The 27,663-nt window shown below is 43.5% G+C and overlaps 1 protein-coding gene and 1 pseudogene across 1 annotated transcript in view; one reads left to right on the top strand and one right to left on the bottom strand.

The window, feature by feature from the left end:
• The window catches only part of NSG2 (neuronal vesicle trafficking associated 2), a 71,151-nt gene extending 53,333 nt beyond the window's left edge, over positions 1-17,818 (bottom strand). The window contains exons 1-2 of the mRNA XM_061393243.1: positions 17,636-17,818; positions 16,595-16,745 (exon numbers count right to left, since the gene is read on the bottom strand). Of these exons, the coding sequence (XP_061249227.1) occupies positions 16,595-16,723 (129 nt within the window). The 5' untranslated portion in view covers positions 16,724-16,745; positions 17,636-17,818. The remainder of the gene's footprint in view (positions 1-16,594; positions 16,746-17,635) is intronic.
• On the top strand, positions 2,448-4,099 carry LOC133233341 (stress-induced-phosphoprotein 1-like; annotated as a pseudogene).
• Positions 17,819-27,663: the final 9,845 nt, after the last annotated feature.

The raw sequence follows: 27,663 nt of genomic DNA, 5'->3' as shown, positions 1-27,663 counted from the left end.
TTTCCTAGAAATGACAGTCAAGTGTATGGACTCCTGCAAGAATTCTATGAAGAATGCTCTTTAAGGTCTCTGAGGCATACTGTGGACAAAATACAGCTCACAAAGGAAGGGGCAGGGGACGAACTTCCATGATTGAACATCTCCTGTATGGCACTTAAATATGTTGGTTAGGAGGATCTGGGTCCCAACCCATGCAAAACACCGCTCCCTCCCTGACACACAGAATTCACCTGCAGATGTAAATTCTGTTGCTGTGGCCCACCCTCTTTCAATTCTGCTCCTCCAAACAATAAAAAGTGATCCCTGGCTTCCTTAAACTAAGAAATGATACAGTCAAACAAGGGTGAGGGATTTGGGGGGAGAATGGGGTTAGGGAATGTTCAATTTTTTTCCATCTCCTGCTCTAAAGAAGAAGAAAACAGAAGCCTCCTTGCCACAAGTAAAAAAAAAATATCCCTCATGCTTTGCAAATGTACCGTACAGCAGACACTGAGCACTTGCCAGGCACTATCTCATTTAACTCTGTGTTGTGGGGCAGATACTGACATTGTCAATATTGTAGGGAGGTGAAAGATTGCACAATGTGCTTGAATCCCAACTCTAGCGCTGAGCCTTCTGTGTCTTGGTTTTCTCATCCATTAAATGGGAAATAACCATAAGTTTTTAGGAGGCTTATGTGAGTCAATATAAGTCAAGCACTCACATCGTTTATTCAATAATAAATGTTTTTTTAAACACTGCCTCTGAGCGCTGCCAAATGTTTTTCCAATAGATGTCTGAAGCAGATGTAGCTTGGGCCTGGCTTGCACATGTCAACCTGTAGGTCCTCCCTATCCAGCCCTTACAGAACAACACAAGGAGTTCTCAAGAATGATGCTCTTCAAGCATGGTCTAAAAAAGGGGGCTTTCAAGGATGAATACCGTTTTCCTGAGTGGACAAGCCAAGACATTTTATGCAAAGTGAACCACACGGTTTAGGAAACAAAAGTGTGAAACAGCATGTAGCCTACGTGTTTGGATGCTTTGGTGTCACATGAACTTCAGTGTATAAGTAAGAATTGAGAGCTAATATAACTACAAGAGCAAATGCAAAAGCACAGCTCATAGGCAGTGCTGTGTGCTTAGTTGCTCAGTCGTGTCCGACTCTTTGCAACCCCATGGGCTGTAGCCCACCAGGCTCCTCTGTCCATGGGGAGTCTCCAGGCAAGAATACTGGAGGGGGTCACCATGCCCTCCTCCAGAGCATCTTCCCAACCCAGGGATTGAACCTAGGTCTCCCACATGCAGGCAGATTCTTTACCGTCTATGCCACCAGGGAAGCCCAAGAATACTGGAATGGGTAGCCTTTCCCTTCTCAAGTGACTAAGCACAGCACATCACATCCCTTTTCCTGGGGATCTTCCTGATCCAGGAATCAAACTGGGGTCTCCTGCATTGCAGGCAGATTTTTTACCAGCTAAGCTACCAGGGAAACCCTCTAGAGATGGCTGTGTGGCCTCCATAGGCTAGCTGTTTCTATTAGAAACTCACAATATTCTGGGAAGGGCCAAATGAAATATGCTCGTGTTTTGTGAACTTAAAAGATACTCTATAAATTGTAATCATTAAAAATTGTTGGGATAGTACTAGAAAAACTGGCAGGTTATGAAATGTATAGAATATTTAGATGTCTGACCATTTTAAAAAATATTTACAAACTGGGAATTATAGTTTCTTCTCCCAATTCTTCATGTTATATGTGTGTATATGCCTCATGTGTGCATGTATATATAAACATAATACAACTCAGTATCTATTTCTAAGCTTAGTAAATTTCCTGGTCAATGTGCTATGTAACCCATAAAACTTGGGGCAATAATTGCCTTTGTCTTTTATGATAGACAGCATTCTAAGATAGTCCCCAAACTTCCCAGCCTATCCCCACCCCCATATAATCTCCTTCCTCAACAGTGTGGACAGGACCCATGAATATGATGGCACAGTCACTCCCATGAGTATGTTATGCTATCTAAAACTCCATCAGAGCAGACTGGAGAGAGATGCTCCTTCTGGCCTTCAAGTAAGTCAACATGTTGGAGAGGGCTATGCAGCCAATGCCTGAGGGTGGACTCTAGGGGCTGAAAATGACCCATTACAGGCATACCATTCTGCTATAAATGCCATAATAAATATTTTGTGGTTGTTTCTCTAGTATCCATTCCCTTCTTCAATCAAAAGCCCCTAGTCCTCCTTTTAAGAGCCCTGTCCTATGTAACAGCCATGTGGTTTGGTGGAATTGTTGCCTTCCTTGAGGGCAGGGATGGTCCCTAATTAAGTTAGGCCAATCAGAACATACAGTTCTATTGTTCACAAAATTTGATTGACTCAGAGATGCACATGTTATCCAATTTGGATCAAAGTATATGAGACGGTTGGGAACACGGAGCCAATGGAGTCTATTCACTGGGGTTCCAGACCAGGCAATGGAGCAGGTAAATGAGCTCAACGAGAAGGGCAACGAGGCCCTGAGAGCTGGCAACACTGACGATGCGCTACAGTGCTACTCTGAAGCCATTAAGTTAGACCCCCAGAACCATGTGCTCCGCAGCAATCGCTCAGCGGCCTATGCCAAGAAAGGAGACTACCAGAAGGCTTATGAGGACAGCTGCAAAACCACTGACCTAAAGCCTGACTGGGGCAAGGGCTATTCACGAAAAGCAGCAGCTCTTGAATTCTTAAACCAATTTGAAGAAGCCAAGCAAACCTATGAGGAGGGTTTAAAACATGAAGCAAACAATCCTCAGTTCAAAGAAGGTTTACAGAATATGGAGGCCCGGTTGGCAGAAAGGAAATTCATGAACCCTTTCAACATGCCTAATCTATACCAGAAGTTGGAGAGTGGTCCCAGGACCAAGACTCTGCTTGCAGATCCTACCTACTGGGAACTGATCGAGCAGCTGCAGAACAAGCCCTCCAACCTGGGCACGAAACTGCAAGATCCCTAGATCATGACTACTCTTAGCATCCTGCTCGGAGTTAATCTGGGCAGTATGGATGAAGAGGAGGAAGTTGCAACACCTCTGCCACCACCTCCTCCCAAAAAGGAGACAAAACCAGAGCCAATGGAAGAAGATCTTCCAGAGAATAAGAAGCAGACGCTGAAAGAAAAAGAGCTGGGGAATGAAGCCTATAAGAAGAAGGTCTTTGACACAGCCTTGAAGCACTACGACAGAGCCAAGGACCTGGATCCCACCAACATGACTCACATAACCCACCAAGCAGCCGTGTACTTTGAGAAGGGTGACTATGGTCAATGCTGGGAGCTTAGTGAGGAGGCCATTGAAGTGGGGCAAGAAAACCGAGAAGACTACCGACAGATTGCCAAAGCTTATGCACGAATTGGCAACTCTTATTTCAAAGAAGAAAAGTACAAGGATGCCATCCATTTCTATAACAAGTCTCTGGCAGAGCACCGAACCCCAGTTGTGGTCAAGAAATGCCAACAGGCAGAGAAAATCTTGAAGGAGCAAGAGCGGCTGGCCTACATAAATCCTGACCTGGCCTTGGAGGAGAAGAACAAAGGCAATGAGTGTTTTCAGAAAGGGGACTACTCCCAGGCCATGAAGCACTACAGAGAAGCCATCAAACAGAACCCCAAAGATGCCAAACTGTACAGCAACCGAGCTGCCTGCTACACCAAGCTCCTGGAGTTCCAGCTGGCACTCAAGGACTGTGAGGAGTGGAGCCAACCTTTATCAAGGGTTATACCCGGAAAGCCACCACCCTGGAGGTGATGAAGGACTACACGAAAGCCATGGCTGTCTACCAGAAAGCACTCGACCTGGACTCCAACTGTAAGGAGGCCACAGATGGTTACCAGCGCTGCATGATGGCCCAGTACAACCAACACGACAGCCCTGAAGATGTGAAGCGGTGGGCCATGGCCAACCTGGAGGTGTAGCAAATAATGAGTGACCCAGAAATGTGGCTCATCCTGGAACAGATGCAGAAGGACCCGCAGGCACTCAGCGAACACTTAAAGAATCCTGGGATAGCACAGAAAATCCAGAAGCTGATGGATGTGAGTCTAATAGCCATCCGGTGATGACTTGCTCATCATCCCCTTCCCTTCGCCCTCATGTGGAAAGAGGAGCTGGGACCGCGCCAGGCAGCACGGAGCAGAAGGAAGAGAAGGGGAGACAAGCGAACAGCATATCTATATGTTTATACAGACCTACATGGAAGATTCAGAGACTTACACTCGTGTATTCATGCAGCTGCTGCCTCTGGGCCCTCCCAGCACACACATGGCCCTTCCCCTGCCCCCCAGTCGCTGTCTCAGCTGCTCTCCCGTAGTTGGTTATTTTTTATTTGGGGCAGTGGGCTTGTATGGGGAGGGGAGGGTGTTCTTCCCAACCTCAGGTCCCAACTGTCTTCATTCACATTGTTAACTCCACGTCCTCTTCTCCAATAAAACAAGCCAGTCAGGTGTCATTACATAAAAAAAATGGATATGAGGCAATACTGACTGGAAACTTGGGGGAAGACGCCTCCTTGCTCTTTACGAGTGCTCCTTAAAGAGCACGGTCTTCCTCTGGACTGTATAGTGAGGACCTCATTCTGAAACTGTTGATGCATTTGTTGCTACTATGAGGAGGAGCCAGGATGAGGTAAAAGGCAGCATATAAAAGAGGACAGAGTCAAGAGGAACCCGGAGAAATGGATGTGAGCCCTGATGACATCCTGCCCTCTGGATCATACCTTGCCTGAAACCAGACCCACACTGAACCCTGCAGTCATGGGGCAGGGGTGGAGGAGACAAATCTTACTCTTTGGGCCTTAATCCAATTTATGCTGGGTTTTCTGATATTTGGTGTGAAAAGCTTTCTATCTGATACAAGTGTGTTCCAAGAAAAATGAACTGAAAAGCTATTAGAATTTAGTAAGATAGCCATGTACTAAAATCATAACAAAAGCAATAGATTCTTGGCACCAGCAAAAAAAAAAAAAAAAAATCACCTCAGAATATGATGGATCCACCCAAAGATACATACAAAAATGTTCACAACCACTTTTTTTCATGATAGCCCAAACTGAGAACAACTCAAATGTCTATTAACAGGAGAATGGATAAATTGTGGTTTACTCATAAGATGGAATGTTAAACAGCAATGCTATACACATGGGTGAATCTCACAGGCATTACATTGAACTGAAGGAATCTGATGCAAAACATTTTTTTATATCCTGTGTGATTTCATTTATATCAAGTTCAACATAAATGAAATAATTTTTATATGATCTTCTACTGCTTCTAAGTCGCTTCAGTCATGTCCGACTCTATGCGACCCCATAGACGGAAGCCTACCAGGCTCCCCTGTCCCTGGGATTCTTCAGGCAAGAACACTGGAGTGGGTTGCCATTTCCTTCTCCAATGCATGAAAGTGAAAAGTGAAAGTGAAGTCAGTCAGTCGTGCCCGAATCTTAGCGATCCCATGGACTGCAGCCTACCAGGCTCCTCTGTCCATGAGACTTTCCAGGCAAGAGTACTGGAGTGGGTGCCACTGCCTTCTCCATTATATGATCAAAACAGATATATATATACTATATATGTATACTATATATAGTATATACATATATAATACTATATGTATATATAGTATCCCAACTACCATTTACAGTAATAGGAGGGATGCTGAGTTTAGTAGAGTCAGGGTCATAGCCCTCCACGTCCTGCTTTGCCCTGAACACCTAAGCGATGTTGCTTATGCTCTGAATGAGTTTCTAATGAAAACACTTCTTTTGGCTTCAGAATACTTCCCAAACCGCCAGGTTCAAACTAGGCCAACAGACAAGGGGGCCCCTGACCCCATGCCCATCCTCAGTCATCTGCTCCTCCCTTTAGCTAAGCCATACTTTCTCCAAAAGCAGCCCAGCTAATATTTTACCTTTGCCCCAAGGAAATATTAGCTTATTAGAACCCCTTCTCCACATCAAAAGCAGGTCTTTGCCTGTTTGCCTGGAACAAATGGGCAGTCCTCTGGACTGGTCTTTTTCAACCTCTCAGTTATATTTGACAGGCTTGCTCACTCACTCCTCCATAAAGGTCCTCCTCCCAGGACCATGGTCCTCTTCCTGCTCACTGACCATCCCTCCTCAGTTTCCTCCTCAAGTCTCACCCACTCTGCTTAACCTCTCAGCATTAGAATCTCTCAGGGTTAGGTCATGGGATACTTCTTTCCTACAAATTCCTTCTGAAGGTTCTTACTCCTATCACTTCAAGCTCCATCTTTATTCTCCTAAGTCTCAAATTTACACCTCCAGTTCAGACCCTATTCAGCATTCAGATTACCCTACTGGATGTTTGCCCTTGGACAGACGCACCTGAATTTATCGTGTCCACAGCAAAGCTCTTGGGTTCCCTGACTCACCTTCCCCAGCCATCTTGCCCTTGACATTCTCTTCCTTGTGTAATCCCTAGCTAAGAAAAACAGCAGCATGATAAGCCATGGTTATGTCAAGTCATACACAGGAGTCCCTCATGATCCCTCCCTTCCCTTCAGTCTCCAGATCCATCCCACCACCACTAGTCTCCGCTTCCTCAAAACTTTCTCTCAAATAAACCCATTTGTCCAGTTATACTTCCCTAGTCCAGAGCACCATCCTCTCTCCACGAACATTTGCTCCGACCATCTTCCTTGCTTCCATCCTTGCCTCCCAAAATCCAAATAAAAAGAGCTTTCTAGACTAAGAGAGCATCAGCCAGCAAACATTCAGAAGACATCCAGGAGGCTGGACCTGGGAGGACCACAAAGACGTAGTTTTTTTTTAATATAAATTTATTTAATTGGAGGTTAATTACTTTACAGTATTGTATTGGTTTTGCCATACATCAACATGAATCTGCCACGGGTGTACACATGTTCCCCATCCTGAACCCCCTCCCACCTCCCTCCCCATACCATCCCTCTGGGTCATCCCAGTGCACCAGCCCCAAGCATCCAGTATCATGCATTGAACCTGGACTGGCGATTTGTTTCATATATGATATTATGCATGTTTCAATGCCATTCTCCCAAATCAGTGGACTGGGAACAGAGCGGGTGAAGTGAGGGGTAAGCCGAGGCTCTGCATGCCTTGCCTCACATATTAAAGATGAACTCGAGAGCAGTGAGGAGCTAAGGAAGGTTTCTAAACCAGAGAATGGCTTTCCAGGCAGGCATTACAATTAGAGGAGAAGCCTCTGGCACAATGGAGATACACTGGAGAGATGCAGAGAGCAAGAAAAAACAGCCCTACAGTTACTGGAACCAACCAGCTATTGGGCATGTGATGAAGCATGGTGTGCTGTTCCCATGGACTGTCGCCAGAACAGATCCTTTCTATAAAAGGAGACATAGTAACAGTGACTTTTTTTAGTACTAGGAAGGAGAAAGCATAAGAAATGTTAGCCAATCATTATTAATTGTACCTTGGAGGAATCAGCTTGCTTATGCAAAGAAAGAGAGAAGAGAGAAAACAAATTTGGTAAAAAGGTTCTATTTTCTGCAGTTGAAAAAAAAATGGAGCAAAATGGAGCTCTGAGCTGCTTGATTAATAACTGAAATGTAATGAAAAAGTGGGGAGGAGGGAGGAAAAATTCTTTCTACTTGTTTTTATTAAAAGTAGGGTTTTATAGATACTTGGAAGAATGAAACTCCTGGTTTTCAAATATCGTTTTGAATTTAGGCAAAGAAATAAATTTGTTTTCTTCTCATATCAATACATCAGCCCCTATTGTTCTGTTGGCAGTTGATATGAAGAACATAATTTAACATAATTGGCATTGTGAAAATGGGATAAATTATTCATCCCAAAAGGACCCCTTGTCTGGATATATTCCCCCTTCGCTGGCAAGGCCAGATAATACATGGTGGTTCAGATGGCGCAAAGTACAGATCATAAAAATTTAAAATACTACTTCCCAGGATTATCAATAGTGAAGAGGTTCCCACATGAAGAGGCCCCAGGATTGGCAGGAACAATAAATAAAAGTGCAGAAGTGCTGACAAGGAGCATAATTGTATTTTTATGAGCTGGACTGGCACAGGCCAGAAATAGATCTAAGCTGTACTTTCAGCTCATTCTTGCAGCAAAGAGAGAAGTTAGAGCAGGACAATGAACCTGCCTCTGAGCACCTCCTGTGTGCCAGACACAGTGCTACTCATGTGTACTCATCAAGTCTCACACCCACTCCCCCGCTTATAGATTCTCTCTGACCTTCACGTCTCTCCTTTAAGATCATTATTATGCCCATCTTTCAGATGAGGAAATTTAGCCTCAGAGACTTCAGTCACTTGCCTATGATCAAATGACAGGTAAGTGGTTGAGCTGGTATTCAAACTGAAGAACATGATGCTCTTTTCTATAATTTTTAAGGTACCTGCTATGTGCCTGGCACTGTACCAAAAGCTTTACATCCTGTATCTCAGACAATCCTTTCAATCACTTTGAGGAAGGAGAGAGTACCCCCATTTTACAAGAGCCAGAGTCTCGGGGAGCAGAAATGATGGCACAACCTCACATAACCACTAATGGGCTGACTCAAGGCTTGAGCCTGGGCTTCTGGCTCAAATCAATTGCCACTAGTAAGGCCATCATTCAAAAATCATAGCACTCAAACTCTGATCCTGTGGCACCTGATGCTCTATAAATGCTATTGAATGAATGCCCTAATGAGTGAATCCTGCACCTAAAGAGACAAGGTGAAGCTACCCCAATGGGGCCTGGGTACAGAGCTGGGAACCTTCTCCCATTTACCACCTCACTCCTCAACTCACACTCCATCTCTTTGGGTCTGAGTCTCTCCCTGGGCCCTTGAAGTTTGGTACTAGGCCCAGAACACAAGTAAGATATCAGTGTTCAAAGAACATTAGTGGTAGTATTGTCCAATCCCACTGATCCACAGATGGGAACATGGGAGCCCAGAAAGGGGGAGGGATTTGCTGCAGGTCACACAGCAAAGACTGCAGTATGGACCTGCTGCCTCCCAGTCCAGGGCTCTGTCTGTGGGCTCAAATCTCTTTTCCTTGCTGGGCCTTTGACTTCTCAGGGTAGAATTGAATATTGGCCTGGAAGGCCACATATGGATGGGCTAGCCCAGTAAGTCTATGACTCTTCAACTGTGACAAGGCATATAGCTGGGGAAGATGAGGGACTCTTCATTGGTCCTACAGGGACTGCCAACTCCTGCTCTGAGCAGAGGCTAGTTGCCTGGGCTGGAGTCTCTACAGCCATCCAGACCCATCCTCTACAGGGCAGAAGCTCAGCCCCCCTCACTGTTCAACCTTTCTTGCACCCCTGGGCACTCCAGGAAAAATGATCCTGACTATGGGACTGAATTGATGATGATGATTGTAACACCAATTGTAACAACAACCTTGCATTAAGCACCTACCCTGTGCCAGGTATTGTGATAGACATTTGACATGCATTTTCTCATTTGACCCTTTAAACACTTCTTAAAGGAAGATACTATGGTCCTCAATTTAACAAGAAAACAGAGGGGCAGAGTTAATTAGTAAACTTGCCCAGGGTCACACAGCAAGTAGGTGGTAGAATTAGGATTCGAATTCCAACTGCATTGTTACAATGCGTGTGTCTCTGTTTAGGCCACCCTTTGCTTGCAGGGGCACTGGCTCACTAGCTCGCTGTCTCTCTGTGCATGAACATAAGCAAGTAAGGCACTTCAGCTCTCCGAGATTGCTTCACCATCTGTGAAATGGAAGTGATTTATTAAAAAATGCATAAAATTTGATATATCCTCATGGTAAAGAAAATAAGTATGAAACTTGTAGAATTATATATATATATACATACATACAGTCTTCAAATGGGCCCCAACCACCCCATCCATAGTCCCTAACCATTCGATGGTTTTTTGTGTGTCTTTTCAAGACTGTTTTATGAGTTATAAGAATGAAACATACACCCATATTTCCACAAATGGGGCTCCATGACACATTCTTCAAAGTTGTTTTAAAGGAACAATGTGTCTGTTGCTTTTTCCACATTAGCACAAACACAAGCAAATCTGTCTCATCCTTATAACAATTGCTTACTTTTCCACATCCATGCACTATGGTTTATTTAACCACTTCAATCTCATAGAACATTTGTTTAACCACTCCAATCTCCACATACATATATGGCTTTGCAGATTTGAAAAATATATCCATAGGATAAATTTCTGCTGCCAGTAGCAACATACCAATCAAATGGGATATACAGTTCTAATTTCTAAGCAATGTCCAAATACCCTCTAAAAACCACTGCATCAAATTATATAACCAACCGGAGTGCAACAAGAAGATCTGCTTTCCCCTAGCGTTAGCAACACCAGGCATTATCACTTTATTTATTTATTTTTTTTTGCCAATCAGATATGTAAAATGTTATGTTCCATTTAAAATTATTATGTTTTAAATTATAGAGAATTTTCAACCTGCTTATTGGTCACTTTCTGTCTGTTTGTTGGAATCACCTAGTCAGAGCCTTTGCCCCAATTTGGGGTGATGCACAGTCTGCCTCTTGTGAGCCCCTGAAGAGCAGAACAAGGGGGCTCTATCAGCTTGGAATCTGCAGGGATGTGCATTTTCTGCTTCCCAGGGAAAGGCTGCTGGTTCTCTGATCCTGTGTATCAGGGAGAAAAATAAATCCTCTGGTGAAGCCACGACAAAGACCAAGAAGGCATGCAGGACTCAGTGACAGGAGCAGTGTCTCCTTTGCTCCTTTCTTTCCAGATCTGCCCCATCGAACCCTGAACCTCCACCATTGAAACCCCATCCTTCTCAGCAAGTTTTACTTTTATAGTCATCCTCCAGAAATGTCACTTTGGGGAGACACAGTCTGAATATCCAAGGAGAGGAAGGAAACTGTCAATGAGCCCCATGTTTGAGTCATTAGACAATTTTGACTTGTTTCCTCACAGTAACCCTGTTAGGTAGCGATTATGCTCATTTCACAGAAAGAAAAAAAAGGGCCCAGAGACACCAAGCAACATGCCTAAAGCCACACAGTACATGAATAGTTTAGCTGAGGTTTGCATAAAGTCTCTAGGACAACAGAGCACACGTGGTCTACCACACAAAATGTGAAGCGTGCCAAACACTAATAACTGATCTTTTAAGGCCTGCATTCCTTTCCTCCCACAGGCAGGTGAGCCAGCCTCCTGTGGGACGTGTAAAGATTTAGTAATCAGGAGAATGGAAAGGAACAAACTGCCTAGAGCCTCACAGCTGGCTTTGCTGAATACATGATTCATCTGGGCCTTTGCCAAGGAGCATTGTGCCTATCTGGCTTGCTTTCAGGGGAATAACCATCCTTTAGCTGGCATTTCCCAGACTCCTGGGTGCAGATCTTGGTTGCACCGTTTTCTTTTGGTGTGTCCTAGGATAGTATTTTACTTCTCTGAGCCTATTTTCATATGGACATAGTGGTCATGACCTCATAGAGGAATTGTGCAGTTATCTGGGTTATCGTGGTCACTTAAATAAACCAAAGGCACATCCTGGAGTTTGGTATCTACAGACTGATGTCCCAACTTCTCAAGAGCTTGCTCCCATGGCCTGGAGGGAGCTACCAAACTGCATAGATTTAAATGGATTAGCTAAGCCTACCTTTACACTAGGCAAGGGGCCAGGGGTCTCATTCAGCCATCATTTCCGATTTCCCACCATATGCCAGAACCAAGGCTACAAAGATGAGACAGAGCCAGGACTCTCAGGCCTAGTGGGAAAAGCTCCTTAGGGCTGACCCAGCACTGCCATAATCAATCCGTCCATCTCCCCATTTCTGTGCCGATCACAAACACAGCAGAGACTTTCTAGTTGATCTCCTGCCCGCCACTCTTCTCTTCCCCGACTCATGGAAGGGAGGGTGCAGCTAGAAACCCAGTAGCCTCTATTTGGGGGAAATTTCTCTGGTGCTGCCTCGTTTGGAAGATGGATTGGAAGAAAGGGGGAAGAAGAGACCAGGCCGTTGGGTAGCCCACAGCAGCCAGAGTAATCTTCCTAAAATAGAAATCTGATTCTGTTACTCGACTTCTTTAAACGCCTTCCGAAAACGTACCACGTGAACTGGCGGCCACTCCACCTCGCGTGCCACGCCGATCCCGCTCACGCACCCAGCAGCTCGACCTCCTGACTGTCCTCCTCCTCCTCTCGGCACCTCGCGTGCAGCGTCGACCCCACTCACACACCCAGGCAACTCGACCTCCTGACTGTCCTTCTCCTCCTCTCGGGGCTTGTCCATATGCTTACCCCTCTGCCTCTACCCCCCTCACCGCCCCCCCCACCACCCTCCAGCTCTCAGCCAGGGATGCTTCTTCAGAAGGACCTTCCCTGACCACTGTTCCACCATAATTAAGCCCTCTTAAGTCTTAGCCTTTACAATCTAGCACCTTACTCTTTCCTTAATAGCCCTTCTTGCAAGTTGCATCTCTGAACTTCTATTTGTGTGCTGGCCTGTTTGAAGACCCTCTTTCCCACTGGGACTAGAAGCTCCATGAAAGTATTGACCATGCCTGACTTTTCCTGGCTGTGTATGTATAGCCTAACGTAGCGCCCAGCACATAGAAGGTGCCCCATAGAAATGCTGGATGAGTGAATGAAAGAATGAGTGAGTTCCTCCCAGCATAGTAAGTGTAACCTTAGCTATAATTATGAGTGGCCTGGGAGGGTGTCCAGGAGAGCTGCCATCTGAACTGGGTTTCCAGCTACCATGAGCACTGGCTTATCAGACAGGAAAAGGGACAAGCAGGGCATTCTGGGCAGAAGGAACGGCGTGGGCAAGGAGGACGGAGCAAGAAACACCCTGGACAGTATGGAAAATTCCAGGGCTGGTTTTTCAACCTCAGCACTGTAGACATTTTGGGCAGGACAGTTCTTCAGGGGTGGCATTTTGTGCATTGTAGGGCATTTACCAGCATTCCTGGCCCAAAGCACCCCACCCCTTATTGTCACAACCAAAAAGTGTCTCCAGACACAGCCAAATGTCCCTCTAGCAGGGAGGGGAGTCACCCCCTGGTTGAGATCAATGGCTCAAGGTAGCTCTGCCATGCTGGTGTTTAAGGGACAAAGTGAGAAGTGGTAGGAATGGAAGCCAGTGGGGCAGGTGATGGAGGACCTGGAGTGTCAAGGTCAGGATTTGAGGACTGTACCCTGCAGGGAGGACTGTATCCTGCGGGGAGGACTGTACCCTGTGGGGAGGACTGTATCCTGTGGGGAGCACTAGAAATGCTTTCCAAGGGAGAAGGACTGATCACAGCTCTGGGGGCACTACCACAGGTGTGGTGTGGAGGACTGATCAGAGTGATAGAAGAGGTGGGGAAACAGGCATGAGGCCTCCTCTCCTAAGGTAGGCACAGCTTCTCCAGCACTGGGGAGGGAGGGAGCACTGGAGGCTGTGATGTTCTCTTTCTAGGATGGCCCCAGGCGTCACCTGCAGGCCCAAGAGAGCACAACAAGGAGCCTCGGCCAGGGGTGAAGGGATGTAGAGTCTGAGGAAGCACTGCCTGGGGTGGGAAGTTTCTCGTTATTGAAGGCAGCAAGGTGCAGAAGGGGAAACCGAGGTATCAGGGGCACTGGGCTTCCAAACTCAGCTCTTCCACTCTCTCTGTGAAGCTTGGGCAAGTCTATTGATCCAAGCCTCAGTTTCCCCACCAGTGAAATGGGTGCACTAACACCCACCTCATAGGGTTGCTGGGAAGATTAACTGAAACCATAGCTGTGGATGCCCTGCATGGCCCATTTCTGGCCCAGAGCAAAGGCTTCAGACATACTCCTCCTCTCCACTTAGCCTCCAAAACCTTTCCCCCAGAAGCTCACATCCCATACTAAGAGTACTCAGTGGACAAGTCTAGAAATAATTGTCAGTATTACATGCCAAAGCACACTCTGTATTTTACATTTTCAGGAAGAAAACTCGTGATATTGGGGTCTAATATACACCTTTCTGATAACTTTTTAGCTTTAAACCCTCACCATCTGGCTGGACCCAATGAGAGAGCTGACAAATGTGTCAGAGCTCGCTTCACCTTCTCTAAAGCCCTGTAAGGTTGAGTGCTCCCTCTACCCACGAGGAGGCTGAGGCTGAGCCAGCTGGCCCCCTATTCCTGCTGAGGTGGAAGTTTCTAGAACAGCACTGCCTGGGCTCTGGATCCTCCAGGAGGCTTACCAACTCTCGGATTTGGGAAGTGACTTTACCACCATGCCTGAGTTTCATCATCTTTAAAAACTGGATTAAAGAAGCAACTCTTTTATTAGATCCTATTAACTACTGAAAGGATGAAAGAAAATTCTGTGTTTGTGTGTACGTGTGTACTTCTGACTTAAAATCTAGCAAAAGTAGCAAATGAAAATGATAATTATTATCTCTTGTGGCTAGTTTTGTGCCAGGCACTGTATACATATGGCCAAATATAACACTGCTCTGACTCTTACGAAGTAGGTGTGATCCTCCTCACTTCACAGAGGACACTGAGGTCCACCTGGTATGAAGGCTCTGTTAAGGATACCTGCCAAAGTCTGTGAGGTGCCCCTGGGGATGTGTCCACTCAAGGATTTTCACCCTTCAGGATGCACTGATTTCCCTTTCCATGCCTGCAAGTCCACAGTGTACTTATCTTCAGGCTTTGGGACAGTTTTTTGGCACATCTGGACTGGCTTAGTTGTTATCAGGCACATTTCCTGTCTCAAGGAGAGAAAGCAGTCCTTGGAGGTGGGAAATGGGGTGAGGAGGAAGGGGTGACAGAGACCATGATGTCTCTGGATGGCCCGCAGGTGTGTGTAGAGTTAAGGGGAGAGGTAACCTCACCAGTCCCTTTTCCTTGCGTGCCTCTCAGGGACGTAAAGATTCTTGAGACTACAGGGGAAAGATTCTTCCTAAAACTTCGCAAAACTTTGAGTGAATATCCCCTCTGCTTGTCCTCAGTTTCCACTAAATCTGTGATCAAATTCCAGCATTGCCACTTACTCCTCTGTGAGTTTGGATAAATCACCAAATTTCTCTGATCCTCCTCCACCTTTTGCCTGCAAACCGTGGATGGATGTATAACCCCCCGGTAATGTGCATCTAGCACAGTGGTTCTCAACTTTGGCGGCACACAGGAGTCTACCTGGGAAGGTTTAATTAATAGTGATGCTTGGGTCTCACCCCCCAGAGATTCTGATACAATTGTTCTGGGGTGTGGCCTAGGTATCAAGATTTTCCAAGGTTCCCCAGTTAACTCTAATATACAGTCACAAACTGAGAACCTCTGCTATACAGGTAACCAATACCCAATTCATATTACTCCTTCACAGTAACAGTGTTAACTGCCTGTTAGCAAATTTTATTTTCAAAGGGCCTTATCAGTTTCTCAGGATGGTTCAGTGATTCTTTATTTCTGGAACCCCTATGCATATTTTCATATTGACAACCTCTGCACTTTCAAAACAGATGACTCAACCCTCAGCCAATCAGCCAGGCCCTTTATCTAGCTTTGACTTCTCTTCTGTTCATTGGATACAGCCAATTGGTTAAGACACACAATGCCCTCCTGGAGATGCCAATGAGAAAATCAAACAAATGGAATGATCCATTGTTCACTCTTCAGCTAGGGAACTTCATCATTTGCCTCCTAATCTATCTCTTATGGCATGCAAAAGCTCACATTATAAAACCCCAAGTTCTCTCAGAGGGATCTTAATATCACTTCTCCCACCTGTGCTCATAGGATAACTCCCCCACTTTCGTATAAATGCTCACCTCCATTCTTCATGGACTACTCCCATGTCAGGAGATGTGCCATCAGCCAGTCACTCATTTCCAGCCACGCCTCCCCAAAAAACACTCTATTCCAGTCATGCTATTTTCCAAAAGCTCTCCATGCTTTGCACATTTGTGCCCTTTGCCTTAGATGCCTTTCCCTCCAATGGCCTACCTGGGAGGATTTTACTCACCTTTAAAAACCAATTTCAAATGTTTCCCTCTGCAGCTGACCTAACCTGTCCTCCCAGTTCCCTCTCTGCCACAACAGAATTTAGCTGTTTCCACCCCAGTGATCTCACAATCTTCGTAACGCTCAGGCATTGCATTTACCATGATGCTTTATATTAAGTCTTATATTGATGAGGGATTTTGTAATGTGTGTTTTTATAACCAACTTCCAGGGTAGGAACATGGCTTTAGCAGATGCAAACTAAATGCTTATTGGACTGAATCCAATTCTCTGTCCTCCGATTTGTAGCACTCAATTTTTAAAAGACCTTCCTCAAATAATCAAGACCATTTTCTTTTTCTTCAAATCTAGAAGCTTATTAGTATTCATCCACTGTGATAAAACTTTTTAAAAGAAAGATTAATGTTTTTGCCTACATATGTGAACAAAAACATGAATAAGCACTTACCATAAATCTGAAACAACACAAGAGGTGTCATGTCTCTAGAAGGAATAACTACATTTTACAAGAAACGGAACGTATTTGGCTGGTAAGGGAATGAAAGGGTTTGAGGGAGGTGGGATTTTCTTGCTGCTTTATTTCCTGAGATGGGGGAGCACAGGGGCTGCTGATGAGGACCGGGGCACCTGCTTTACCTTTTCCGGAGCAGGCAGCTGTAAGTGATTAACCTCCAGGGGCGTGATGAGAGGGACGGTCTGGAAGCCGTCCTCAACCGACGGTGGTTTGGCTCCCTTCTCGCTGGGGTTACTGTTCAGCTTCACCATTCTGACGCCTTTCTTCCCAGACCTAAGACAAGCAGTAGAATTCTAGTTACAGTGGGGAGAGAGGCAGGAAAGAGAGGGCTGACGACAGAGAAGACAGCACTGCCCTCAACAGCTCCACTCTGGCGGCTTCAGTGTAGACATCAGTCATCGGTCTTCCGCTAGATTTCCTGACATGATCCCTATTATCCAGGAAAACTTCTTTAATCATCAAGAAATGCCACCTGCCTATGGCACTTACCAGCTTTCAAATTTGAGAAACTCAAGGAAAATCCCAGTCTTATACACAAAATATACAACCTTAAAAATATAGCCAAGACACCAGAGCTAACATAATCACATAATCTCAGTGGAAAGCTAATTCTTAGTGAAAAAAATAAATCCTATTATTCTGGGTCATCCTGCAGTATGATAAATTTCACCTTACCATCTTGATAGCTATTTTATTATATTGTGTTTTCCCCCCATTAATCTCCCTAAAATACAATAAACACATTTAATGCCTCTATGTGTAGTATACCCTTTTACACAACATGTAGGTTGTACAGGAGATACAATTTCTTAAAACAAAAAAGGACTGTCTTGAACCTGATCCTGATATTCAGCCATGGAATGCCTCCATTTCCTCAATAGCAAAGGGCCATTTTTTGTTTGTTTCCACGGAAAGTTAGCAACCCCCGTATTGCAAGATTGCCAACTAAATAAACAAATCACATTTATTTCTTTCCAGCTCCCTTGGAAGTCAAACGGCGTTCTCTCCCCACCCCCAGAAGCCCAGCACAACTGAATTTTTCTTGTCAATCCTGCTGATTGGAACGTTATTAGACAAAATAGGGTTGTTGTGGGGGTGAAAGGGATGGGCAAGGGTTGGAGGATACTGGGGAGTGGTTATAGCAAAAACAAATGCCTACTTACTGTGCAGCACTCTGGGGGTCAGAGCAGATTCAAACCAGTTTGAAGAGGAGGAGGGCGGCCAGGAGTCCTGCCTCCTCAGCCGGAGCTTGTGGTGCTGAAAGGACAGCGCCTTGCGTGCGTCTGGATGGGGAGCTTCTGAGAGCGAGGCGCCAGCGAGCGGGCTCCTGGCAGCTGTCTGCCGCTTGCTCGCTCGCTCGCTCGCGCCCCCTCCCACCGGGAAACGGGCTCCCACACCATCTGTCATCTGGCACCACCTGCTGTTTCTCATGCATGGCCACAACCACAGCATGGGACAAAATGGTTTCAAGAAAGTGGGAGGGATTCTGGCCATTAAAAAAAAAGAAAGAAAGAAATTAATAGGCACTGTACTATTATACAAGCAACCCTTAAGCCTTTAGAAAAACTGGAGGAGGCTGCATATTCATTAGGAAAAGGGACCACTCCGAAGATTTTCCAGGACAATATTATGAAACACAAAATTGTTTAGGACTTAACACCGTGCTCTGACCTGTGTATGGAAAGAAGAACTAATATTTATTATCTACCATGCCTTGGGCCCTTTTCCAGGTTATTTCAGACTATTTCTTTCATTTGCAAATTGTGATTTCTAATAGTGCCTACATGATGGGGTTAGAGTGAAGTGTGAATGTGATAACTTGCAGAAAGCATTTAGCTCAGAGCAAGGTGCATGGCTAGCAGTGCATAAACATAAGCACCTTTTCTCACAATGCTGTGACCATGCAGGTCAGCTAAGGTCACAGAGCTAGCAGAGCACCAGGTATCTGAACCCTGATCCACTGTTGTCAAAATTTGTATGCAGTCCACATTACAGAGATTCTAGGTTGGTGTCTGGAATCAGAGAGGGCAACGTGCTGGAGTCAGTACTATGCAGTTCCGGCTGTGGGGACATTTTGAATTCCCTCTCCAAGCCTTCTTTATCTCTGATATGGGTATAATAACATCTCCCTTGCCAAGCGGTTGTGAATATGAGAAGATATTGCACTCAAGGAAGCCCCTTTCAGCTCAGGGACAGGGTTCTGAATGGTTGAACTGTTTCATCCCTGGAGATTGCTCTTACATGCCCTTTCAATCCTCTGAGGTCAAGACTGTTTCCACTAGTTCCTCCCAGACGTATCCACATCACCACTGGCCATTCATTCCCAGCTGCAATGCTGTTTATGATGTACTTCATAAGGTCTCGGTATAAGTAATAGCATCCTCTTTCACTGTCAAAAGTATCCCAGCTTGCACGATAAATTATTTGGTCACCTTGGCTGGTGTTCACATATGGAGCATAGCATACACTCTCCTAGTTAAAATGCCAGGAGAAGACACATATATTACCTGTACTGTTTAGGAATGAAGTGGGTGTGTGTATATGTGTGTGTGTGAGTGTGTGTTTGTGTATAGAAAAAGAGATGTTTATGAGACAATAGAGGCTATATTGCATCAGAGCTGAGTAGGACACTTCTATTAATAGAAGAATGCATACATATAAGAGGGAGGTATTCCAATAAATGTGAGCCCTCCCTTCCCTGCTTTTCCAAAGACCTGGGTGATTTTCAGGTGCAGGCACTAAGGGCAACCTAATGGAAGCAACTGTGAACACTTGTACTTGATCCTGTTACTGCTGCCTCCAAAGGAAAAGGGAAGTCCCCTTAACACAGCTTACGACAGAGTCACAAGCAGAAAACCACAGGACCTGAGAGTTTAGTAAGGTCCAGGATAAGGGCCTGCCTCGTGTAAAATCCAGGATTCTTGATATTTGAGGCCAGGAGAGAGGGTGCAGAAAGAAATGAGGGTCTGGAGTGATGTAGAGAAGCCCTTTGTTGGAGAATGATATGAGGGATATTTAATATAATGGACAATTATTCTCTTGTAGAGCCCTGGAAAAGATGTTTGACAATTGACAACAAAAATAATGACATTCTGTCATGAGGTTCTCCAAGTATGTATATGTAGATGTAGTATATAAGACAGTAAGTGAAGGGTAAAGGGGCCAATCTGATGGTATTATTTCTGTATTCCACTTGAAGTGGTAAAGTATTGATTCCAATTAAACTATAAAAATTTAATTATGCTTATTGTAACCCCTAGCATAACCAAAACATACCAAAAGGTGAAGTCCAAAATGTGACATATAAGTTTAAATGAAATACAAAAAAAAAAAAGTTCAAGTAGCCCAAAAAAAGGCAGGAAATTGAACACAGAGGTACTGGGTCAGGCTTTCGGCTTTCAGCTCAGAGGAGGTCACAGTGCAACTTTCTTCTCTCCTCCCACATCTGGGTTTATCTGACACCAGGTGCCTCTGTCATGCTGCCCAAGTTTGACCCCAATGAGATCAAAGTCATGAAACTTAGGTTCAACAGTGAAGAAGTCAGTACCACATCTTCCCGGACCCCCAAGATCATCCTTCTGGGTCTGTCTCAAAAAACAATGTTAGTGATGACATCACTTAGACAACTGGTTACTGAAGGGTCGAAGGATTACAGAGAAACTGACCTGACTCAAAAGAGACAGGTGAGATTAAATCTCAGCTCTGTCACTTGCTATATTTCTGATTTTAGGTAAAAGTTACCTAACCTCTCTATGCCTCAATGTCCTCATTGTAAATTGAGGGTACTAGCAATAATTCACAGGGTCATTATAAGGATTGGATAAGTATAATGACCCTGTGAATTATTGCTATATATATACATATATATTGCTATATATATACATATGTATGTATATATATGAAGAACGCCTTCCTTGGTAGCTCAGATGGTAAAGCATCTGCCTACAATGTGGGAGACCCGGGTTCGATCCCTGGGTCGGGAAGATCCCCTGGAGAAGGAAATAGTAACCCACTCCAGTATTCATGCCTAGAGAATTCCATACACCAAGGAGCCTGCAGGGCTACAGTCTTTGGGGTCGCAAAAAGTCGGACACGACTGAGCGACTTCATTTTCACTTTCACTTTATATATATGGGCTTCTCTGGTGGCCCAGATGGTAAAGAATCTGCCTGCAATGCAGGAGGCCTGGGTTTGATCCCTGGGTTGGGAAAATCCCCTGGAGGAGGGCATGGCAACCCACTCCAGCATGCTTCCCTGGAGAATCGCCATGGACAGAGGAGCCTGGTGGGCTACAGTCCATGGGGTTTCGAAGAGTCAGACATGACTGAGCAACTAAACACACACACACACACACTGCATTGAACAATACCTATAAGTGAAAAACAAGTATTTATTATTATTATTCAATTATTAGATAATCATTTTCTATAATTAGCTTTCAGGGCTTTTTTAGTTTTATAACCTATCAATTTATTTTTAAAAATTATTTTCTTATTCTTTACTTCCTTATTTTTGTCCCATTTTTCTGTTTTGAGCTTCCCCAGATATCTAGTTTTGATTTGCTTTCTGTTTTATAATGAATGAAATTAATGCTACTACTTTAATGTATCTCTGATTAGTGATGCTTTTTATTATCCTCCTTCAAATAGTGTATAACTGAGTATTTGCTTCTTTGACTCAAGTCATTCAGTAATAGAGTTTTGTTTCATAAAATGAAAAAAAAAATTTTTTTAATGCTTGACTTTCATGGTTGCTAATTTATATCTCTTGAGACTAGTTTCTAGTTTCACTGCATGTAGTCCAAGACTGTTTTCTGTATATTTTCTGCTTTGGGGAGTGTATTAAATTTTCTTTGTAGCCTAAAATATGAACTATTTCAGCTAAAATCCTCTGAGCATAAGGAAAGAAATAATATTCTATATGTGTGGACTGTGTGGAAAGTCACTCAGTCGTGTCCAACTCTGCAACCCCATGGACTGTAGCCTATCAGGCTACTCCGTCCATGGGATTTTCCAGGCAGGAGTGCTGGAGTGGACTGCCATTTCCTTCTTCAGGGGATCTTCCCAACCCAGGAATTGGACCTGGGTCTCCCACATTTCAGGCAGATGCTTTACTGTTTGAGCCACCAGGGAAGCTTTTATATTCTATATAAATACAGATTATTATACATAACTATTAAGTCAAGTCTCTTCCTTAAGTTACTCAAATCTTCTATACTCTCATTGGTTTTTTACTTATTTATCTATCAAGAAATGAGAGAGGGGTGTTTCTATTTTCCATTACTGTTGTGATATTTCTCCTTGATGCCACATCTTATGGGTTTTGCTTATAGATGTAAAATAACCTATTAATCATAATTAATGTTTCATGATTTGAATTCTTGTCTGTATAAAATGTAATTGCAAACATTGTAAATACAAACCCTAGTTTGTATTTTACTCTTTCAAACACAGGAAAACAATAGAATGGGAAAGACTAGAGATCTCTTCGAGATAATTAGAGATACCAAAGGAACATTTCATGCAAAGATGGGCACAATAAAGGACAGAGATGGTATGGACCTAACAGAAGCAGAAGATATTAAGAAGAGGTGGCAATAATACACAGAAAAGCTGTATAAAAACAATCCTAATGACCCAGATAACCACAATGGTGTGGTCACTCACCTAGAGCCAGACATCCTGAAGTGTAACATTAACGGGGCCTTAAGAAATATCACTACAAACAGCTAGTGGAGGTGATGGAATTCCAGTTGAGCTATTTCAAATCCTAAAAGACAATGCTGTTAAACTGCTGCACTCAATATGCCAGCAAATTTCGAGAACTCAGCAGTGGTCACAGGACTAGAAAAGGTCAGTTTTCATTCCAATCCCAAAGAAGGACAATGCCGAAAAATGTTCAAATTTTCATACAACTGCACTCATTTCACATATAGCAAGATAATGCTCAAAATCCTTCAAGCTTGGCTTCAGCAGTACATGAACTGTGAACTTCCAGATGTACAAGCTGGATTTGGAAAAGGCAGGTCAAATTGCCAACATCTGCTGGATCATAGAAAAAGCAACGGAATTAAAAAAAAAAAAAATCTGCTTCATTGACTATGCTAAAGAATTTGACTGTGTAAATCACAAGAAACTGTGGAAAATTCTTAAAGAGATGGGAATACCAGACCACCTTACCTTCTTCCTGAGAAATGTATGCAGAACTAGAAGCAACAGAACCAGACACGAAACAACAAACTGGTTCAAAATTGGGAAAGGAGTACATCGAGGCTGTATATTGTCACCCTGCTTATTTAACTTCTATGCAGAGCTCATCATGTGAAATGCCAGGCTGGATGAAGCACAAGCTGGAATCAAGATGGCTGGGAGGAATATCAATAACCTCAGATATGCAGATGACACCACCCTAATGGCAGAAACCAAAGAGGAACTAAAGAGTCTCTTGATGAAAGTGAAAGAGAAGAGTGAAAAAGTTGGCTTAAAACTCAACATTCAAAAAACAAAGATCAAGGCATTGGGTTCCATTACTTCATGGCAAATGGAAGGGGAAAAAGTGGAAACAGTGACAGATTTTATTTTCTTGGACTCCAAAATCACTGTGAATGATGATTGCAGCCACGAAATTAAAGACACTTGCCCCTTTGAAGAAAAGCTATGATGAAACTAGACAGCATATTAACAAGCAGAGACATCACCTTGCCGACAAAGGTCTGTCTAATCAAAGCTATGATTTTTCTTCTAGTAGTCATGTATGTATGTGAGAGTTGGACCATAAGGAAGTCTCAGGGCCAAAGAATTGATACTTCTGAAGTACAGTCCTGGAGAAGTCTCTTGAGAGTCCCTTGTACTGCAAGGAGATCAAACTAATAAATCCTAAAGAAAATCAACCCTGAATACTCATTGGAAGAACTGACACTGAAGCTGAAGCTACAATACTTTGGCCACCTGATGCAAAGAACTGACTCACTGGAAAAGACCCTGATGCTGGAAAGATTGAGAACAAGAGGAGAAGGGGGCAACAGAGGATGAAATAGCTGGATGGCATCACTGACTCAGTGGACATGAGTTTGTGCAAACTCAGGGAAATAGTGAAGGACAGGAAAGCCTGGTGTGCTGCAGTCCATGGGGGTGCAAAGAGTCAGACCTGAGTTAGCCACTGAACAAGTATTTTATAATCGAACTTTCTTGATGAGGTCACTTTACGTAACTTTTTTAAATATGGGAATTTGACTCCTTATAATTAACACTTGGAGAAGGCAATGGCACCCCACTCCAGTACTCTTACTTGGAGAATCCCATAGACAGAGGAGCCTGGTAGGCTGCAGTCCATGGGGTCGCTAAGAGTCGGACACGACTGAGAGACTTCACTTTCACTTTTCACTTTCATGCATTGGAAAAGGAAATGGCAACCCACTCCAGTGTTCTTGCCTGGAGAATCCCAGGGACGAGGGAGCCTGGTGGGCTGTCGTCTATGGGGTTGCACAGAGTCGGACATGACTGCAGCAACTTAGCAGCAACAATTAACACTTACCATGAATGAGCAACTTTACTTTCACTTTTCACTTTCCTGCATTGGAGAAGGAAATGGCCACCCACTCCAGTGTTCTTGCCTGGAGAATCCCAGGGACGGGGAAGCCTGGTAAGCTGCCATCTATGGGGTCGCACAGAGTCGGACATGACTGAAGTGACTTGGCAGCAGCAGCAGCATGATGTGTATTGTCCTGTACTTATTATAATTTTGATAGTTCCTTTCGAGCTCCTTCATTGTTTTCCTACAATACACTTTTGCTACAGTAACCCTACATGAACTTTTTTCCACCAGTAACTTGGAAGACACAAATAATTCTTTAAAATCATCCTTCAGTTATTTTTTAATATGTCAAAAAAAGATATGAATAGACATTCATCTCCTAGCCTTCAGAATAAAACAGATTATTTTGATACCCACTATATGTAAAATGAGATAATTAGCTCACATGTATTTCTTCTCCTTTCCTGCCTCTCATTTCTCCCATATGTATCAGATGTTAAACCCAAGTTTTTATTTTCACTAATGCATATTTTCCTGCTTTATTTCCATTTCCTGTTACACTCTTGTCAGAATTGGAAATGGAAGAAAAGTGAATACAATGTGAGCCATTTTCCAATGGGCTTGATGATGACTTATCTGAAAATAATAATTCTGCATACATAAGTTTCAAAGGATCTGTGATGCTTCTGTGATTGGTTTTCAGTATATCTTAGCACTTAAGATCCGTTTTGTTTTGTTTCCATGCATAGATACACCTCCGATGAAGAGATGATAAAAGCACTTTAGATGTCTCATTATAAATCTCGTTGTCAATTTAAGAATGTATTCAAAGTTTAATAGTATGATAGGAACATAAGCTTTTTAGAAATCTGTCCTAAGAATCTCCCAGAGGCAAGTATAAAAGGAAGCTATTCCTATGTTATTGCTAGGGTGCTCTATATTTAAATTTCAAATAACGGCAGTTGGAAAGCTATGAAAAGCTCGAGATTCTCTTTCTTCTTAAAAAGGGAAGCAGACATTGCCTACTTCTGATTTAAAGGGAAAAAGGACAATGAAGAGGCAGAAAGGCAAATGGCAGAAAGGCCAGCCCACATTTCTCCTCTGATTGGCTAGAAATAGATGAAGGAGACACTAAAGGAGGCAAGCCCTGGGGGTGAAAATTGACATCAGCTTAGTTCAGGCAGGAGGCTCACAAAGAACCTTTGCAATTAAAGTCTGGGGATCCACTTAGAAAGAAATAAGCTGATAAGAAGAAAGGCTTTTTGAGGAAGTTTTTGAATTTTGCCTGGAAATCTGTCTTCAGAAGGCATTCCATGGGACTCTTTTCCTATTAAATGATCGATCCAGTTGTGTGTCTCTTCCAACAAAAGCCTTCGAAGTCTAGGTTGTAGAATTAGTCCCAGTTGAGTAGAAAGTTTTGTTGTGGGACGGATTCCTCCAAAAGCTGATTTTCAGAGTTTTGAATGCACAAAGTTTACTCAGGAGTGCTCTCAGGAAAAAGAACAGAAGGGAAGAAAGCAGAACTGGTTAGAGGGAGAACTTGAATGGTGAAACTGTCCCGAGGAAGCCCTCAGCCAACATCAACACGCACCTATAAAGCTGGGATAAGCCCTTTGTAGTTGTGCTGAACTGAGATACAGATGAGCGCCCTTCCCCAAGAGAGCAGGGCCTGGGCAAGGCGTCACTCTTCAGCCAAGGGCAATTCCCGGAGAGGGTTAATAGCTAAGGCTGTTAGCTAGCAGATGAGGAACAAAGGCCGGACTTCCCAGCCTGAAGGGGGGACCTATCTGGGAGCGTGGCATCCACCATGGGCTCTGTCCTCGTCTGTCTTCACATCATACTTCCTCATGTAACCACCACAGCCTGAGACTTCAAACGCCGTTCATATATTTGTAACTCTTAGATTCCAGCAGACAGATTTCTTCTGGACTCCAGACCCTATCTGCAGCTATTTCCTTGGCATCTGCACTTGAATGGTACACAGCCACCTGCATCTCAACATGTCCCAAACCAAACTCCTGATCTCTCCCGCAAAACTGCTCCTTCTCCTGTATTGTCTTTCAGTGAATTGCCCCACTGTCCCCATTGCTCCACCCAGAAAACCGAGAGGAGCTCCTGATGCTTTCCTCAGTCCCACATCGGTCACCACGCCCTGCTTCTTCTCCCTCCCAAGTGCTTCTCTCAGCAGTCTGCCTTCCCTTTGTCCATGACTCTCCCTATGTGCACTCTACCTCCCTACCCAACAAGCTTTCTAACAACTGTGCTTTCCTCGCCACCAACCTATTCTTTAGACGATAGTCCAAGCAACTTCTATAAAATAAAATTCTGGTAGTGTTGCTTCCTTGCTTAGACCCCTTGAGAACTTTTCTTTTCTTTTAAGATAAAGACCCAAATCTCAAACTTAGACTGTAAGGCTTTCATGATTTCTCCCGACTACTCCACAAACTTCACCTGCTGTCACTCTTCCCTGGAAACTGCATTTCAGCTTTACTGACCTTCCAAATACGCACTCCTTTCCCACCCAGGTGACTTCTCACCTGATGCTTCCCCTGTGGTTTGCTCGAGGGCATGCCCTTTCCCACTCCTTTAATTAATGTGTCGTGAGTCTTCAGACTCATTTAAATATTACTCCCTCAGAGAAGTCTCTTCTGAGATGCTAGACTGTATCAACTCCTCTTGAACTCAGTGCTCCTTCCTCTATGCTTAAATACCTTTTCTCAAAAATATAACATATGATTATCTACATAATTACAGTTTAGTGACAGTAGGGACTGAGCTCTTGGAACCTAAATAACAGCCACTAAGGAGTGAATGGGTGAATTTTGGTTCATCCCATATTGTGAAACAGTATGCAGTCTTTAAAAATATAATAGAATAGTGAATAACATGGGAAGTGTTTATAATGTTGAATAAAAAGAGGAATCAAAATTGTATTAGATAGTATGATTTCAACTATATGAGAACATAGAGACTGAAATAACAACTACTAAAAAGAAAAAAATTATGTAATGTGATAGAGGTGCTAATTTTTGCTACAATGACAATCATATTACAATACATAAATGTGTCAAATTAACATGTTGTACATCTTACATTTATAGTGTCATATGTCAAATATATTTAAATTAAAAAAAGACTGAAAGGAATAAAAATGCTTATAGATTTTTTTTCTGGATGGTTTATGGGTGATTTCAATTTTAATACTTTTTGTTCATCTTACCAAAACACATTATTTTTAAATCAATCTTTAAAAAATGAATAATTTCCTGCTAGAGAAAAAAAAACTACCAAGTTCTAGAAAACATAAAGCACTTTTTCAAAACAGTGAATTTACAGAGAGACTAGTAAGCCAACATGGTGAAATCAAATAGGTGAATATAAGTTCACTTGCTGTTATGAAAGACCAATGGAAAATTTCTTTTATTCCCCTGTGATGTACCAGAGAGGATTAATGGCTTATAAATATCTACTAATATTTTTTCTTCCAACTTTATATATAATTAACAAATAAACATTATTCATACGTAATCAATGTAGTATGTTAATATATGTATACATTGTGGCATGATCACCACAATCAAGCTAATTAACATATCCATCACTTCATATAGGTTCCATTTGCATGTGGGGGGAGGGATAAGGACATTTAGGATCTACT

Source organism: Bos javanicus, chromosome 20, assembly GCF_032452875.1.
Source record: "Bos javanicus breed banteng chromosome 20, ARS-OSU_banteng_1.0, whole genome shotgun sequence".
In the NCBI taxonomy this organism is placed as follows: Eukaryota; Metazoa; Chordata; class Mammalia; order Artiodactyla; family Bovidae; genus Bos; species Bos javanicus.
Note: the sequence above shows the minus strand (reverse complement) of the source record. Positions and strands in the feature narration are given on the sequence as shown.